This window comes from Aedes albopictus, chromosome 1 (assembly GCF_035046485.1).
Source record: "Aedes albopictus strain Foshan chromosome 1, AalbF5, whole genome shotgun sequence".
In the NCBI taxonomy this organism is placed as follows: domain Eukaryota; kingdom Metazoa; phylum Arthropoda; class Insecta; order Diptera; family Culicidae; genus Aedes; species Aedes albopictus.
This window is the reverse complement of record NC_085136.1, coordinates 232,776,564-232,795,917: the sequence shown is the minus strand read 5'-3', so window position 1 is coordinate 232,795,917 and position 19,354 is coordinate 232,776,564. Positions and strand designations below refer to the sequence as shown.

At 40.3% G+C, this 19,354-nt stretch overlaps 2 protein-coding genes across 13 annotated transcripts in view; one reads left to right on the top strand and one right to left on the bottom strand.

Moving 5' to 3' along the window:
• Nucleotides 1–1,625: 1,625 nt before the first annotated feature.
• On the bottom strand, nt 1,626–6,652 carry LOC109425390 (pinin). Of its 12 annotated transcripts, none has more exons than XM_062846417.1 (11): nt 6,528–6,652; nt 6,258–6,441; nt 5,677–5,828; nt 5,380–5,619; nt 5,043–5,307; nt 4,760–4,877; nt 4,436–4,642; nt 3,946–4,184; nt 3,123–3,379; nt 2,964–3,002; nt 1,626–2,432 (listed from the first exon to the last, which is right to left on the bottom strand). In XM_062846417.1, exons 2-11 carry the CDS (start codon nt 6,357–6,359, stop codon nt 2,219–2,221), a joined length of 1,833 nt encoding a protein of 610 aa, XP_062702401.1. In that variant the 5' UTR covers nt 6,360–6,441; nt 6,528–6,652; the 3' UTR covers nt 1,626–2,218. The 12 variants fall into 12 exon arrangements, with proteins under 12 accessions (XP_062702401.1, XP_062702400.1, XP_019556195.3 ...); XM_062846416.1 differs by having other exon boundaries at nt 6,501–6,576; XM_019700650.3 differs by having other exon boundaries at nt 1,626–2,084; nt 2,282–2,432; nt 6,258–6,574.
• Nucleotides 6,653–15,526: 8,874 nt separating this feature from the next.
• LOC109425392 (forkhead box protein O3) overlaps nt 15,527–19,354 on the top strand; it is a 46,333-nt gene continuing 42,505 nt past the window's right edge. The window contains exon 1 of the mRNA XM_062846415.1: nt 15,527–16,823. Within this exon, the coding sequence (XP_062702399.1) occupies nt 16,767–16,823 (57 nt within the window). The 5' untranslated portion in view covers nt 15,527–16,766. The remainder of the gene's footprint in view (nt 16,824–19,354) is intronic.

Here is a 19,354-nt window from a genome sequence, read left to right as displayed (position 1 = left end):
GGCTCTCTAGAAGGAAGGGAAACGCTCATGTATACGGGACAATAGAGCGTGAGCGGACTCCCTAGCCAACAAAGGCGAGAAAGCCGCAAAAACCGGCAGTATTCGTCTCCTCTACGATGCCCGTGACAATGTGTCATGTCGTCTTAGTGGGACTAAGATTAATGCTACGATGCCCTGAAAGAAGTGCCTGGATAGTTATTGATCGACCTGGCTGAACAGTTGAAACGCTGTTTCGAGCACTTTGGAAACCTTTTTCAAGTGTCAGCCACGCCATCAACACCTCAGCATGATCCGCTAAGGTTTCGACGCGTTACCCCTGTCAACACCGATGCTCCATCAGCGAAGGAGATAGAAACAACCCTCCGTAGCATGAAATCGAACAGGGTCCCGGGGGTCGATCGCATATCAGCTGAGATGCTCAAAGCTGACTTCATAGTATACGCATAACTGCTGCATCAATTGTTCTGTAACATATGGGAAACCGCGACATTTTCGGTCGACTGGATGCAAGGTGTCTTAGTAAAAAAAAATACCCAAAAAGGGTGATCTGATTGTATGCGATAATTAAAGGGACATCATGTTACTGTGTATCGTTCAAAATTCTCTGCAAAGTGATCCTTAATCGGATACAGGAAAAAATAGACGCAACTCACAGCAAGCAAGATTCTGTGCCGGACGATCCTGTGTGGACCATATTGTCACGCTCCGTATCATTCTGGAGCAAATGAATGAATTCCAAGAGTCTCTCTACTTGGTGTTCATTGATTACGAAAACGCTTTCAAGCGTCTCAACCACGAAGATATATGGGAAGCTTTCGAACGCAAGGGTGTCCCTGGGAAAATCATCAGCCTTATTGAAGCGCAGTACGAAGTATTGTCGTGCAGGGTACTACACAACGCAACGGTGTCTTGTTCGATCCCATCCGTGTCGTTGCTGGAGTGATGCAAGGATATAAATATACTATCATCGCTATTGTTCCTCATCGCAATCGACGAGATCCTGGTAGCTGATAGGTGCGATTGACCATGAACCAAAGCGTGGATTGCTGTGGCAGCCCATTACCATGGAGCGCCTAAATGACTTCGAACTGACCGATGACGTTGCTCTCTTAGCTCAACGGCGCTCGGATATGCAGAGTAAAATAGATGATCTTATCGATCGCTCCTCGGCGGCAGGTCTTACCAACAACGTTAACAAGACCAAATCAATGGATGTAAGCATGGTCAACCCTTCCAGCTGTACGGTAACTGGGCAAGCAGTGAATAATGTTGCATGTCTTGGTATTCAAATGGTGACAAGAATACGAGGGCTGCCATTGCGAGTTAATGAAATGCATGGAAGTCCGATTTTTTAACTGTAACGTGAAATCTGTGCTGCCGCCAGTAAAATCAGTGGAGAACACTCAACGGCTGGAGAACAATAGATGCCTGAGCCTGCGGTAATTCGTACATGGTAACATCACAATTGGATCTCCAACGTGGAGCTCCATCGTCGATGTCACTGAAAGCCCCCAGCAGGACATCGCAGCAGAAGCAGATCTGCACCAACATGGGTGCTCTGGACTGAAAGTAAGTTACGTGCAGAATTAACGTGTTAATGGTCGTTTCGGATCAAGTAAATCATGTTGTTCAATTAAATCCTATTATATTTCCATTGGTTCAACACTTAACTCTAGAGTAAATTATAATGCCTCGAGTGGACAAATGTGATGAGAAGAGAAAGAAACAAAACTACACGCGAATTTGTATGACTCATTTTTCTACGATACAATGTTTTCCCATTGTCTAATTCTACTAACTTTTAATCAAACAAATAAACTTAATGTGCATCGAAGTGTGTGAGTATATGTTCAATGTATGTGAGTGTATGTGCGAGGGAAAGGATGTGGAAAAGCGGTTCCTAAAATTAAAATCCTTACAAATCTACAAATAGTCTTTGTTGTCTTATTCGTTCAAAAATCACCCGACTGATCATGCCAGGTAAAAATAAAGTGTTCGAGGGATTTGGCAAAAACAAGTGGATTTGGGGGTAGTACAATATGCACAAACTCTAAGGTAGGATCTCATCAACACGGTGATACACACTGTCCGAGGTTTTAATCGTCCAATCGGATGGTTGAGAAGGAGCAGCGCGTGTTGTTGCGTCAGGATCGGAGGGGCCGGTTCGATGAGCATGGAATGGGATGATGAAGATGAAAGATTGAAAGATGTGATTCGATCAATTTTGGTACAGAAAGCACCGATCTTTGCGGGGCTGAAAGATGGTTTCGTCGTGCATTACCTTTCGGACGTCCTCCTCGGCCAATACCAGCTCCGGACGCAGCTCGATGCCACTCTTCGGGGTGTCCTGGTCGTGGATCAACTTGTACACGTCGCTATTCTTGATGAATGTAAGATCTTTCTCCGGCTTTTGGTACTTGAGAAAGTTGACCCTGGTGAGGCGATGGAAAACGGAATGATCAGGATTGGCTATCCATCAAATAGATACTCAGAGAAAAAGTTGAACGATGAAGACATGCAGGAGAAGAACACAGTGACCAACGTTACCTATTTGAATAAGACATGCTCGAACTTGGAGATCAGACTCTCACAGTTGGAGAACTTCTTGGATGTTGTACTAGTAAAGAAATGATAAGTTTGATGGCTTGATAATTAAATGACTGAGTATGGATGATGAACACTGGATGCATCGGGCATGCATACGTACCGGTGAACTTCTGGTTTCTTCACCTTGTCTTCGGACCAGCAGTAGTTCCAGAATTTCACCTAAAACACAAAATGACTGTTAGATGACCATGATTTTATTAGTGATGAGCGAGAGCGAAAAGATGAGTTTGTTCTACTGAAACAGAGTGTATACAAATGTTTATCGACGTTAGTTACCAAATGCCGTATTAAGACAGAAATCACATCAAGGGTCACAAAACAGCGCAATCCAACTGCAACTGAAATCAGACAATTACCTATCGTCGTAACCCAGATGAGGACTTTCGTAAATGTTCCTACAAGTAGATGAATGACATGGGACAGGTCAGAATGAATCGAATTATGGTACCCCATCGATGACGCATCTAAATGCTCTGAAAAGAAGAAATATGAACCCTAAATATAGCACTAATTACCCGAGCGTAGTTCCTTGGATCAATTCAGCCTGGGAGCTGATCACTTCGGCGATGAACTGCTCGTTGAAAGCGTCCTTCGCGTTACGCCATTTCCGACCTCCGGGCAGGTAGATCGGTCGTTCTTGGGGCGTTAGTGGTCCGAAAGCGCTAACAGCCTTCTTCTTCTTCTTGACGACTTGCAACTTCAGCTCATTCTGGATCGCCGTTCGGGTGTCCCCTTCTTCTACCGTTCCTGTCTGCGACGAACTTTCCGAACTCTACGCATACCCAATTAGCATTTTGAGGGGATGGTATTAAAAGAAATTAGTTTCTTTTAGACAAAGGCTACGTATATGGAGACAATTAGTAATGGCAAGCCACCCATTTATCAACGCATTAGTACAAGGATTGACGGCTAAGTTAAACTACGGCATGTTTCAGTAACGATAAACTGTATTTAATATAATTCTAGAAGTTCAATGTTTTTACTGCACTTCTATTGTGGTAGGTATGGTATCTTGAGTTGGTTGTGTAGAAATCTGTTGGCAAAGTGTTGAAGTTGCATCCTGTTCTTCTCCAGAGTATACCGCTTGTGAGATTCGTAATGGCAGTGTAACATATTCTACCTCTTCCTCCTCCTGTAGTACCATGTAAAATCTGTGCGCTACGATCGCCCATTCCTCTGTCTGGTATTTCGGTTTCTGTATAGACTTACGTGAGTGTTGTGTATTGAAGTGTTGTCAGGCGGCAGCGCAGACATACATGGAAGCACAAACTGAATTATTCCAATCCAACAACAGTATCGCTCCACAGTACGGAAGCTCAAGTAACGGCATGAACTTACCTTATCGTTCCGGTCGGTCCACTCGATGTCATGTTCCCGCATCTTTTCCTGAAGCTTTTCCAACTGTTCGTCGGTATAGATAATGTGTTCGCCTTCGTCGGAGCTAGCAGACTGTTCGCTCTCCGCAGCAACGGCTTCCGTTTTACTGTACTCGGAAACCTCAAAGGTTTCCGATACTTCCGGGACGACTTCGCCCGAAGATGCAGCGGCGTCGGCTTGAACAGTCGCTGTTGATCCTGCTGTAAAAACAATTTCGCATGTTCGTCAAACCCTCGCGATCGCGACCATTTCCTTTCGCACATACACACACGCATACACACGAAGCGATGACCTAGAAAGTAACACCGTGCAGCGTTGCTTCGCCACACGATGGCACAAAGAAGATGCTGAGCAAAGAGTGTATGTGTGTATGTATAGAGAGTTAAGTGTCGAACCATGTGATCGAGTAAAATGCGACGCGAAAGCGACGGCACGCAAACTATTCAAATACCTTCTGGTCGTGGTGTAACGCTCTTGGATTTCCTTTTCGGTTGGGCCAAGACTGCAAGTTGCTCAGTTAGAGCTGCGATTGTGGCTTGGATCGTGATTGGTAGACTCGATAGAGCTTCCAGTTGTTTCTGAACGCTTTGCAGCTGCGTGCGGAACTCTTCGGGCGTCTCGTCTTCCTCCGACTCTGGTGCGGGATCGCCTAGGTTATCTGTAGTCGGGGGGTTCAGGTTATCTGCGGTGTCGGTATCTTCGCCATTGGGATTGGGGCCTGGGTTGTCTTCGGGATTTTGGGAAGGGTCTTCGGAGTTGGGTTCAGGAACGTTACCTGGATTTTCCATGACAGGTTCCGATTCGAGAGTCTTGATGGTTTCCACTTCAACTTCGTTTCGCTCGTGCAGATATTCGTAGTACAATGGCTCCGGTTCTGGTTCTGGCACTGGTTCCTAATAAATTTTAAGGGCAAATCAAATCAACCTAAGAGCACTTGACGGCCAAAGAACTTTTCGGAAGAGGACGGACTTCCTGTGTCCTTCACTTCTTAGTTGCAACAGGAAACTGAATAAAAAACTACACGACACGATACTCGCGACCATACGAACGAAACTTACCGGCGACTTGGGTGGCTTGTAGTCGGGTGCGATCTTCGGCTTCGGCTGTTTAACGATTCGTACCTGATAGCGTTCCGAAGGTGGATTCAGCTCCCGCATCCGCTCCTCGCGAGTCTTCGGTGCCGGTCGGCTCGGCTTCTGCATGAACGTTGTCCACTTCTTGTCTTTGTCCTCCTCCGCCTGGACGAGTTCGCTGTTGAGAGTTTTGAACACTTCGCTTTGCTTAAATACTCCTGAAGTGGGGATCATCTTCTTGAAGTTGACCCTTTGAGAGATGGTTTTCGTAATGAATGGTTGTGATCAATGAGAGATGCGACGACTGGAATGTGCAACTCACCCAATTACGTTGTGTTGCTTTAGGACTTCAGCTTCACCTGAAAGAATTTCTGCAATTTGCTCATCGGTGATCGGTACGTCTGGGATCTTCTGTTCAATTTCTTGCTCTTCTTTAGTTTGTGAAGCCCCACTGAAGGCAACGGGGGACCAGAACGGCTTTGGCATGCTGTTGAAATCCGGTTCACCACTTGGAGTCTTCTCCTTGACAATTGCCCGTTGTTGAGGTGGAATTTCACGTGCTCTAAAATTCAAATATTTTCAAGTTTCATTCGAAGAATCCTGAATAATATAGCCTAACCTTAAAATTCCAAGCACAAATCGATTACCAGCGCAAGCCATCAGCTGATGTGCATCGTAGTATGACATGTTACCGGTCGGGATGTCATTGATACGGACCACCACGTCTCCGAGATACATCCCGACCTCCTCGGCAATGCTTCCGGGTATAATCTACAGATAAGAACACGAGAAACCAGATTCTATTTTTAATCCACTTTCACGACTGTGAAAGAAAACACATTGGCGCGCGATCAATCAATCAAGTTGGGGTTAGATCTCGTCGACATCAGCTGTCTATCGTTTTTTTTTTTCAAAATGGCGACCCCTTTCATTTCGTAGAAAAAATCACTGAAAGTCCTTGATTGAGACGCCACACCCGAACTATTTTCGAAACCACATCCTTCGTTTCAGGGAAACCGTTACCCTGAAATATCTCTTGAAAGCGAATGTCGATCAATGTTTTCCGAGGCTCTTCTTCGATATCTGTTACGTAATCACACTATCCATCTTCAACGGCTGAAAATCGACTTTTGATCACTTTTTCAAACTGATATCAGTCCATTTACAGAGATAATTATGCTTCTGTTGGTAATCACTCACTTTGACAACCTGCAGTGGAACATCAAAATCAGCTCCTCCAATCAGTTTGAACCCAAATGGGGTCGTATTATCGTATCTCTCCAACGCGATATCCAGCACCATTTTGACCCTTGAAATCAAATTCTTTCAATCCTTAAAATCTCACTTCCTGTTACGATTCAATTGCCAATCAATTTATTTCACTCTGGAAAATATGAATCACTTGGTAGAAACTTGTCTCCTAAATTAACCGTCTCAAGATACCAAATCGAAAGCGAACGATCACGTTACCACTGCGGTCGACCTGCTGCAACATAATGAGGATGAACCCACTGGCAGTGCAGTTTGAAATCCACTTTCACGGCGAGGTTAAAGTTCGCGATGATCGCCATCGTCGGACAGCCGAACTGATCGCGATTCACGATCAATCGATCGATCGGGAGAAATTCATCCGCATGGTGATGAATCAAGCTCGAAGCACGTGGCTTGTTTGGTAAACAGAATTGCGCGTCTGAAACAACGCGCTTCGCTACTGCATCAGATGAAAGCGATTCAACAGGTACCTACCTAGTGTTTATTTGTTGTGATTGTTTTTGATTGCCAGGTTTTATTTTGGACGCGGATTGATTCTAAAAATGGCAGACTGCAAGCCGTTCTGATGTTGTCGCACAGGGAGATTTTGTCAGGCGATATACAATGACGATGTAACGTATACTGAATACAAATCTAATGAGTAAGTACTTCCACAGAGAATAGACATTCTAGCTAGTACAAAATGTGTTGATGTTAAACCTGGGCTTGTTAGGGGAATGTCTGTAAATAAAAAGAAAATCGCGTTAATTAGACACTTGACTGAGTCAAGTGCAAGACACTGAAGACGACCTTACAGTTGAGGTCGAATTACGTATCTGTCAAAGGATGCAAATTCTTAGTGGGATTCAAAGGAACAGTAATTAACGCGATTTTCTTTTTATTCACAAAATGTGTGTTTCAAATTAAAATTTAAACTTTAATGTCTTGGAAATAGTTGTTTGTGTATAAAAATGAATAACCCCCATTCAAAGTTGATTATTAGTAATTAAACACATTTCATTTTGTATGACCGAAAGCAACTACGGGGTCGTTCTCCATATATTGTCGTCGCGGTTGAAAGCCGAAGTTTCCCCACACGCGACAATCAAGTTTTCTCCAAATCCATACGTGAAACCTAACGTCGGACGTAGTGCGCTGGGTAGCGAATCTGGCCCTCTATCCAGTGCACTATGCCCGACGTATGTCCGACACACGGTTTGGGAGAAAAAATGATTTTCGCGTGTCAAAAATTCCGGTTTTCAACTGCACGAACAATACTGTACTGTACTTTTTGTATTTGCAATAAATAGATGTTTACCTGCCATTCTGTACGAAAATCGGATCTGGTTTTGTGTCTTCCTTAAAGTTACAGACAAATTAAGAAAAAAACGCGAGGATAGTTCATCTGGCGACTCACGGCTTTACTTCCCTTCCAAAGGTAGCATCCAGCTTGTGAGGTTGTCGAGAAGTGGATACGATCCCACGTCCTCAGCGTGATAGGCATGTGTTGTAACCATCCCACCAGGTCCGCTCCGCAACTTGTAGTTTTTACAACTCACATTGTTTTAAGCCGTCAGTAAAAAAATCTGGCATTCACGGCATTTCTTGATGATTTTCCGTTCGGTGAAGATCTGATCCGTTGTCGACCGTGCATGTCGCCAGGCGGGTCTGCTGTTTCCGCTTCTGATTGTAACGTTCCACGTTCTACCGGGTCCCTTGCTGCAGCATTACCGCCCGCGCTGCGTTCTTCTTCTTCAAAATCGTGCTGCACTCTTCGTCGAACCATTCATTCATTCGGTTCCGTTTCACGTATCCGATGGTGCTCTCGACTGCGTCGTTGATGGCTGCTTTCACTGTACTCAAGCAATCCTCTAGAAAGGCCTCATCGAGCTCGCCCTCGCCTGGCAATGCGGCCTCGACGCTGATTCGACGCTTTTCTTGACGTTATTCGAGGCATCTTTTCCATGACTTGTTTTGGCAATCACTGCATTTGTTTGTGCTGTCGTCTCCAGCGCAGATTCGTTTTTTTTTTCATTCCGGTGCTCCTTCCTCTACTAGCATCAACTACAGGGGATAGACAAAATGATCGGGACAGGCAAAATTTTCACTTTTCAAAAAGTGTTCAACTAGCTGTAACTTTTCGAAAAGTGCATCAAATATTCTCAAATTTTTACTGTAAATTCATCAACTAGATGTGTATCAGTGGTCCAAAATTAGAGAAGATCGGGCTATTCTCCACGAAGTTATAAAGATTCTTGAAAAAGGTTAAATTATCCGATAGCCAACTTTGAGCGGTTGTATCTCCGGATTCAATGAACCGATTGAAATGAAATTTTGTCTATTTATGACTTATATAATGAGCTATGGAAAACCATGGACTTAACTTAATATTTTCAACACGGAAGAAAATAATTACGATTAGATTATTTTTCTAATAAAACACCGAATTTTCCAAAATATCAACATCGTTTTAAAATTCAAGATGCAAATTATAGTTCATTTAGTTTCCCACTAATTGACTTATATATAAATGTGTTTTGAATGAAAGTAACAACATAGCTACCAATAAATTGAAAAAGTTATAGGATGCATATTAAAAATGGACCAATTTACTAAAAAATCATGAAAAAATTAAAAACACTATAATTGAGGGGGTTAGAGGCAGAGGGGTGTAAGTGACCAAAAATTCAAAATTGAGATAAATATCGTACGTGATTCTACGAGATCAGCTTTGCTTGTTGCCAAAGACCCGTAATTTTTAAAAATGTTTGAGCATGTTAAAACATTGATTGAAAATATGACGCTTAACCGTTGAGGAGATTTTCTTGGAGGCAGAGGGGTGTAAGTAATTAATTATATTTACATGAAGTATTGAATCAATTTTTAATGATTTAATGTACATCTATGATCCCGTTGAATATGGCTTTAATCATGCCTTATGCCATGGACCCACGACGCACTTGGCGAATGTGTTCTTAAAAATGTTGAAATCGCATTGAACCTGTTGTTCCAATATAACTGCTCAACATTGTTTAAATCAATTTAAATTCTCAAGTTAATAATGGCAGTGATGGTGTTCTACTAGTTCGAGTCTTACTGAGAGGAGCAGTAACCTTTTCGTCATTTGCCCTTCTCATTATCCATTTCTCACTCACGCCAGTATTTGCGAAGTCTAGCTTTTGGAATAAGGTAAAACTTTCACTCGACTGGCTTAGCCGCAAACATTGATAGTAAATTAATTGACTGATATTTTTGCTGAACTTTGTCACACAAAAATGTGACAATATCACCTTCTTTTAGTTGCTCATCGTGAGTGCGAATGACGATAATGTACCAATTAGGATTACAACACTGCATTTTATTCACAATTGTTCATTCCAAAATTTAGGATTTTATAACGATCGTGAAGATCAAAATTAGGTTATCAATTTGATTAGCAAAAGTTTGTACAGTCTCACGAATTCAAGCGGTGCTTTGCTAACTATCCGTCGTTTCGGCTGTGTTTGGCAATCTTCTTCTAGGGAAAATAAGGTCTATTTCTCCTAAAAGAAGGCTGCCAAACACAGATGAAACGAAGGGCAGTTAACAAATTACCTTTTGAAATCGTGAGACGTCCAAACTCCAAATTTTAGTACATACTCGTTGGAAACCACTGTCAGGGACGAGTTTACATACGCAGTATTGCGCATTTCCCACCCCACTGGACCCCTTTCGCAGTTGGAATAAGTGCGGGATCGTGAATAAAACTGCGATTTTGCATCGAATCGTGTCGGTGTCTTCTGCGCACTTATGCATTACAAAGTGCTGAATAAGTGCGCAGAAGACACCGAAACGATTCGATGCAAAATCGCAGTTTTATTCACGATCCCGCACTTATACTAACTGCGAAAGGGGTCCAGTTGGGTGGGAACTGCGCAATATTACACTAAAACCCAAGTAACCATGACGCTGGATATAGAGCATTAATTTCGCTTTATAGTGTATTATATGACATGCGATATAAAGTTGTTTTGGCATTTAGGTACCATTAAAGTAGGTTTAAAGTCGAAAGTGGCGCTACTATTGTTGATTTAAAGTAAGCTTTACTGTGGTGATTGCTAAAGCATATAAAATGCTTGTGCCATATAGCTAAAGCAATGAAATCGTATGGAATGTATACTTAAAGCATCATGTCAACAAAAGGAAAAAAGTATTTTTATCATTTTTCAATCTATTTTTATCTACCCATACCTGTTCCGATACTCTCACTCTGATTTTTTATTCTATTTCGGGAATTGAACCAAGACTGCTGAAACTGGACAACGATGGAAGTCGGACGCGCTAACGCTGTGTGTTACGATGAAAACAAGATGAAAATGTATTTTGCACCTGGAAAAATGTGCAACATAAGATAACGTTTACTCAGCTCGTGCCTTATTGAGTTGTGTTTTCCGCAGCTCTAAAAGTTGTGCTGGGGTCGGCATGCTATCAGTTATCTTACTTTCCCAAACTCATCCTAGTCGAAAACAAGCGATTACAGAACCGATGGATTCCACAAACGAAGATAATATAAAGATATCAATTTGTCAATGTTGATTCTGTTCTTTTTGTTTTCGTATGTGCTCAAAAAGCACAATAAATTAGAAACAATACAAACAGCACTTTTATCTTTTCTTTTAAGAAAACACATAAGTTGTGTTCCCTCAGCATCTGATTGTCTTAATGTCCCAACCAGAAAATTTTCAAACAGCAACATCTGAGCATGATAACCTAAGTGCTACGCAGCAATCCATGAAAATTTGGGTTTGTTTTCCTTTCTTTTCAATGGTTCTGTTTCCAAAAATGTTTTACAGTTTTTTTCTTCGAACTGAGTGTTTTTTTTTCTGTTTACAGTGATGGAAGCCTTAGTAAAGGCATATATAAAGTAATAAATGCTTGCATTATTGCTTGCCATAAAGCTTTTAACATGATAATGCAGTGAAGCATTAAACAACGGCCCTATAGAACTATACCGAACTGTCAAAATCCCATAATGCTTCAATGCTTTCATAATGTAGATGTAACGCTTCATTACTTGACAGATGTAGAATAAAAGTTATCTTGCATTAGCTAAACTATAATACGATTGAATTAATGTTATGATATAATGCTTGTGGTTACTTGGGTATGATACCAAAATGAGTTATATAAAATGTAAATTATGATACTGAATTGCATAAAAGTAATAATGCTTCCACATTATCGTGGTTGCTTGCATTATTCATTTAAAATGAAATTAAACATTTTAGGGACAATTTTATTCATAGTAATACTTGAGTCTACATGTAGAGTATATGGCCTATTGAGAACTTGTTTGGTGCCAAAGGGGTGTAAGTCAACAGTTTGGTGGTAAAGGGGTGTAAGTGACACTAACCCAAAAAATCAAATTTTCCTGTCTGCAGAAAAACAGCGTATATAATATCTGTTTCCGTCTCAGATGGTGAAGTTACTTGATAGTAGAGTGTTCGGGGCGAATCCAAACTTTTTCGAATATTGTTGATTTTTTTATAAGATGTCAAAGTTTTCCTTCATTATCTCAAAATTAGTTTTTGGTCACTTACCCCCCTCTGCTTCTGACCCCCTCAATTTTGTCTCTTGTTAAAAATTTCAAGTTAAGTCAAATGTTTTCCAGAGTTCATTATATAAGTCATAAAGCCTGTATCCGCAATAATCGGGACACAGAAGCACGGCTGTAGCTCTATAATGAATCGGTAAAATTGGCCAAATAATTAACTGACAACTCTTTGGTGCATGTTTCTTATGTGAGCAAAATTTCATGAAAATCGATGCATTACTTTTAACTGTGGATGAAAAACAATCAGACGTGGTTTTAAGCATTTTGTACAATCATAACCAATTTTTATTCGCATAGTAGATGGTTCTTCCACGCTACAGTTCAAAGTTCTGTGATGAAACTTATGAAATTTTGTTAGTAGTTGTGATACTTATAGAGACATTTTCTTGCAAAATTTTATCAACTTTGATCAATCGGTTTGAAAGCTACTGGTGTTGAAAGGGGTGAGTGTTAGTGAATATTTTTCGTGTTTTTCATGTGCGATGTTTGCTTAATCATAACTTTTGAATTTCTCTACCAATTTCTATGAAATTTTCACAGAAGGTAGTTGATTATGTGTATATTATGCCTGAAAATTTGAAGATTATTGGTACAGAACTTTCAATAGTACAATCGAAACAATAAAGGGTGCAGACTAATTGCTGTTCGAGGGGCTAAAATTACGTTCAGTCCCAATACATGTTTCGACTATAAAATTGTTGATAGTGCATCGATTTTTTGCAATTTTGCCTATGCAACAAATGTAGATTGAGAGGTTTGTGTTCAAAATGGCAGCCATTTCCTTTGCCAAATTCAAAAGTTACAGTGCTGACAAGCAAAATTAGGGGCTGTACAAAATTCAAAGGCGCACATTCTACTCTTTCATTGCTACAACAAAAAGTACTGCACCGATTCACATGAAATTTTGTAGGTGAAATGAACACATCTGAAGATGTTATTAGGTCGAATTTGGGCAATTTTAATGTGTCTATTGCATAGTTACAGCCTAGGTTACAGCTGTATTTCTGTGCCCCGATTATTGCGGATACAGGCTTTAAATGGTCAAAATTTCATTTCAATCGATTCATTGAATCCAGAGATATAACAGCTCAAAGTTGGCTATAGTATAATTTTACCTTTTTCAAGAATCTTGGAGAATGGCCCGATCTTTTTCAAATTTAAACCACTGATGCACAACTAATTGATACACTCACAGTAAAAATATGAGAATATTTGATGCACTTTTCCCAGTTCTGTGTCCTTAACAGCATCACGACTTCAGCCATTAAACGCAAGGGGAACTACGTCTGAATCGTATGAACTACCACAAGATCATGTTTTCCGAAATTCTAGAAACTTGTACACATTAATTCATTAGGTACATCAAATATCGAACTTCTTTCTGGGCTGTGACTCTTTTGCTGCTTTTCTAGATTCTCTTTGGCCATTGTGTGTGATTCGAATGCCATCCTCGTCAGCCATTTGTGGTGGGCAAGGTGGTGGGTCACTTCCTACTTTATTGACAGCTTCTCTTATTCTTATCCGTATCTACTAGGCCTACTAAGAGCAATCCAATCTACCACAAGTTTTATCTTGAATTTGATGTAATACTAAATAAATGAATGAATATGGCGTTTTATATAATGCGAGGTATGCACTTCAAACGGAGTCGCTCAAGTAATTTTCGTTCAGTGCATTATTTTTCCGTGACCGGAATGGTCAAGAAATTTAACACAGCAAGCCCCATTTGATTTGACGTTTCATTTCAGCTCCGTACTAGGATCCGGAACAAAGCGACGCTTTATCATTTCTTGAGCGATTCCTTGCCTGAATTTTCCACGCATCGAGATAGGCCAAGAAACTTCTTGAGATCTGCGTACTACCCATAAAAAAAAAATCAAAATGCTTGAGAGGCGAGTTCTTCACTCCTTCCCCTGGTTTAACTATCGGGGAAAACAAGATTTACAAGGTACAGTGGAAAAATCGGCCCTGAAACTAAGAAATATGCTTTGGTGAAATGCAATATTTTGTATGTAGGTAATAACAATGAATTTATCCATTGATTGCATTAAAAAAAAACCATTTGTTTGCTTAAAGACATGCAGTCAAAAATACACAAAATTGCATAAAGCTTTTGCTAATAAATTGAGGTATAGCTCAAAAATGTGATGTGCTGGAGTTTCGGATTCAGCGGTGTAAAATCTATCAGCTGCTTGCTTTTGAGACAAAAAACTAGTTTCTTTCAAGACAAAAAAAAATGAAAGCAACATTGATCTTCTGTGAATAAAATATTCCCTGTGATATACTGTGTATCAAACAATAATTATTGTTCATACAGCATTTTTTCGTCAACATATTTTTTCATTCAAATATTCATAACTTTTTTATACGTTAATTAAGAACGCTGAAATTTTGACCAATCATATACCATATATTGAAGCTCCATTGGTAAAATTTTGAGCGAGATTGAATAAGTTTTCTGAAAGTTATAGAATTTTTAATAAAGCTTGATGGTTTATTGAACAAAATTTCAATTTCAATTGTAGAGTACTCAAAGAATATTGAATGAAATATTTTCAAACTTTTTTGAGGGAACACCAACACATGAATATTAAATACGATATCTTGTTAGGGTTTATTTTTGGTACAAAAAATATGAAAAATCTGTTTATGTAGTTGACGGTGTTTATAAATTTACCACAGACAAACAGACGTAACACTTCGAACATTTTTCGAATCAAATCATAGTCACGGAAACATGTTCGCCCAATGCTAAAAGGACTGAGTTTGGCCGACCATCAACTAGGTGGCGGTAGTGGGCAAAAGTCAAACTCGAGCAAAAACGATGCAAGCGCCACGGGTGGTCAGTTGGCCAACTATCAAAGTGTTATGTCTGTTTGTCTGTGATTTGTGTATCACCCCTTAGCTTTATCAATAGTCGTTTGAAAATAGTTGCCCAAAACTCATGAAGCTGACAATCTGTTAATCTTTTTCCAGACGCAATGGCTAAAGTTATTCCATTTTTTGAGGGCAGAAAATTAAATTTGAAAAATAAATGTTTTTTTGTATGTATAATAAATAAAATGTTACCCTACCGACATGCGGCCATGCGTTTGAAACACCCTGTTATTGCATTTTGAGTGCCGAGTTTAAAAATGCAGTCACTCACACGTTGCATTCGATGACCGGCGGCAGAGCACCCACACATCCACGGCATGCTGGAAATAAAACCAAAATAACATATCACATAGTGGTTTCTGCTTTTAGTAGTGTTGCGTGTACGTACACGCTGCATTACACGAACACCACTTGAGTTACTGGTTGAAAATAGTAAACAAAGATCAGCTGTTCCCAGCAAAATCAAATGGGCATATTTTCAACCAGTAGATTTGCATTAGTGTTCGTGAAACAGCGCTGCGAAACCACTATGGATTTGTATGCAAACAAAAGTGGGTCGTATTGGTGTGCAGTTTATGTGTTGTTCAGTATGCCCGGTCGCGACGTCGCGGTTTCGAACGGCCGGAACTCACCAGCAGAAGTGTTTCACATTCGCAGCGCTCCGGAGTGTCCATTCAGTTTTCCCTCGCAAATTATTTCCCGCCCCGATTTGGTACGATTTCCTACGGATTCGTGATATTCGGTATGATTTATTAAATGAATGAAGTGCTGTAGTTCGAATTGGTATCCGATTTATGGTGGTTTGGTGCTGTGAATAACGAGAAATTTGTGATTGCCGGTACTGCGGCAGACGTTGAGTGAGAGCTCTCCAGTTCCGGCGCCATTTTGAAAGTTCGTTCGATTACCTCTCGCGCCCCCTGAAATCAATGTCACAGTGCGCGGTTTGACAGCTCCCTCCAGCAGTGCAGGATCTCACCACTTCTTGGGAAGGAGGTCAATTTTGGCGGTAAATGTGGAAAGTGATCGTAATTGATGGGTTAATGATGAATGCTAGGTCGTAATTATATAGAGTTAATAGGAGAAAATTGTGACAGAACTGATTCATAGTAGCATGTGAATTCCGGTAAAAACGGGAACGGACAAGGAAGTTGTACAATCCAGACATCGACTTCACACTGTAACATGAAGTGAGTGGTCCTCGAGTGAGAACCAGCCTGGGAGGAGTATTATTTTGAAAATTTCCACTGTGTAGAGCACGCGCCGTGGACGGTGTTCGGTAGTGTGAGTGTATACTAGGGTGTATGGCCTGCGCTCCGTCTGTGGGAGGCTGAACTGGTTCTGCGTCGCATTGTTGGAGTTTAGTTGAGTACGAGAGTGGAACGTCGAATGAAGTGTGTAGAGCGCGCGCGAGAATTCCGAGTGTGATTTTGAAAATTTGAATTGCAGTCTGCAGTCGTCTTGTATTTTGAAACTGCACATTGCACTGTTTTGATAATTCTATTAACGACGACGTTTCCGGAGAGATCAATTACTCGGAATTGGAGTGAAACGGTGTTAAGCGACAGTGTTTGAGAGCGAGTGATTCCAGATCAAATTCATCCTCTTGTGTTTTGCTACGTTTATTCCATCCTCGCCGTATTTGCCAGCCATCTAGTACGTCATCGTGTGTAGTAACTAGGCAACCGGAGCGGCATACGATTTCTGTTCTTGTTCTTCCTGCTTCTTTCCGGGAAACGTGAATCGTTTTTTTTTTGTTCTTTGCCTGGAGTGCGTAGTGTGATAGTGAGAGAAAAAGAAAAGATCACTGGAAGGAATAATAATATTGTGATTGTTTGCAAAGCTAATGAGCGAAAAAGAGGCAGAACGTGCGATAATCCTACAGGCCGAAACATAGAAAAGTATTCTAAGTAGAATACTATACCCATCCTAACAAAAGTGGTAAATTATTTTTTGAAGTGTGTGATCTGTTCCGATCTGGAGTGCTGAAAATGTTCGAGCTAGAGGAAGTCAACGGATTCCACGACGTGTTACTCAACAAGTACAATGTAAGTTTATCTTTGTTTGAACTACACTTATCGGTATCACATTAAATCGACTGTTTAAAGTTCCTACAATATAATCCTGCGTCAGATGTTTCAATGCATTACATAAATACAAGTATTTAACTTTCACGTACTGTTCGATGGTAAATTTCATATGCGAGCACATGCTCACTTGCCCCGCTGAAATTAAAAGGGCTGTGCAGCTTGAAACCCGCCATGGCAGCTGCAACCAACAGCAGATGTGTCTCTTATCCGCACAAATATTGCATCCATTCGACCGGAACTCCTTTCCCCTATTCGTTTCCTCGTTTATTTTTATTTGCACTTGTTCGCCTTCCCTCCCGGATGGTGCACTTACACACCCGAGCAAAACATGTCTTTTGTTCTCTTTATTCCTAGTCGCTTCCCATCCATGCAAGCCAAGCATGCCGGGTACCAACTCCACACTCTTGAACGAAATGAAGTTCAAGGCCAACTCGGTTCGTTCTCGTCGCCAGAGTTTTAGCTATTTTTGCCTATCCTCTCCGCCACCTTTAAATACTACACCATGATCTATCTTCCAGCAAAATACTCTCGCTCTCGCCCCTAGCTCGCGTTTGTCAGCCTAGCCTGCCGGCCGGCCGGCCGGTCTCCTCTCATCATCACATCACGCGGTCTCGCGCGAGGTCTCTAGTAGTTGGATGGGGGCTTATGTATTAGTCTTCACCTAATCATCCACCGCGAACCAATCGGCATGCCGAATACCTATTCCAAGTTTGCGAAAAAGCACGTGCTTTTTCGGATTTTTATTGTGTGCCTCTTGCGGTTGCCGACCGTGTTGTTAGGCTGCTAATGGATGCTATGAACAATACATAATTATTAATGAGCTTCTTGTACATAAGTACATTCATGGTTGTTCTTTGCTTGCTAGTGAAACTTTGAATACCATGTTAATCGTGACGTGACTCATTTTTCTGCTTCTTTTTCCTCGTATGAATCTTGGGGCTTTACATAACGTGCGTAAATCGATCAAACAACTGCGAGTTCCTTTGCTTACTAATTAAAACTACGTTTCTCTAATTTCTAGCATCGACTCTAAGGGCGATCTGCAGATCAAACGGAATTTATCGTCCTTTCCTTACGCGTGGGAGCCAGATCAAATTTTCATTCGCAGATTTGTGCATTACTAGTTACAATGTTGAATATATTTTGCAAACTATAATGATGAATCAATCAACGAATAAATAAATTCTAGCGTAACATTTGAAAAGGGCCTATCTGCAAAACGTAAACATTGAGAAAATCGCATGAGAAGATTACCTCCCAGATTAGTTAATCCTATTTAAAAACGAAATACTTTTTTAGGTGTTTCATTCCAACTATTGACACATATGGGAATCTACTTTATGATTCTGTGCATTATTTGCATCATACTATAGCAAAAATTCCATGAATAATGTATTTTGCACATGAACGGCAGATAGGCCCTTTTACAATCTAAAAATCAGTTAGGCCCTTTTATCGTCGGCAATTTCAGTTAGGCCCTCTTATTTTTTCTTATTTTTAGCTAATTTTAATTATTCTGGATTATTATTATCGATAATTCAAGAAAAGTTAAAGAGCTACTCAAAATTATTTGAAAACATGAAAAATAACCCAAATTTACAAAAGGGCCCATCTGATTTGAAGGAAAAATTTCAGTTAGGCCCTTTTATTTTTTCTTAATTTTAGCTAATTTGAAATATTTTGGATTTATTTTCATCTATAAATCAAGGAAAGTTAAAGAACTATGTACTTAAATTTATTGGAAAATATGAAAAAAAAATCAAAATTTACAAAAGGGCCTATTTGATTTGAAAGGTAATTTTCAGTTAGGCCCTTTTGAATGCAGTTGGGCCCTAAAAGATTATTCAATTTCAGATAGGCCATTTTTAAAATTTATTCAAAATACGGGTAAAATAGCTCTTTTCTCATTGATTAAGGTGTTATGGGATAGCTTAGGTAGATATTGATATGAATAGTGAAAAATCGGGTTTGTTTACATTTTGCAGATAGGCCCTTTTCAAATGTTACGCTAGAATTGTGTTGAGAAAAACAGTGCATATCGACACATTTAATTCGGTATTTTCCTCGGATTTTTCAAAACATCAAGCTTTTAAAAACACTAGTTCTTCAGGAACTCCCAGTTTCTAAATAATAAAAATACTGGGATAGCTTCTGACACGATCGTTATAGAACATTCCTGTAGAATTTCTAATGAATTCTCTCTGGTAGAATTCTTTGTACATTTATCAGAAGACATCTTGAAGAGAATGATAAAAAATAGCTAATTCCAATAACATTTTGCTAAGATTTTGCCAAAATACGTCCACTACCTTATTTCTCAAAAATATGAACATAATTTGCACTTTTTTTTTCTTGTAAATAATAATTTGCCAAAAGTTGCTTTCCGAATGCTGCAAACGATTTCAGAAGTCAACCAGAATATTCTTCCACAGATTTCCCTAGCTGGCGCTTGGCAGTATTGCGAGAATTGAATGAGCTAAGCACACAAG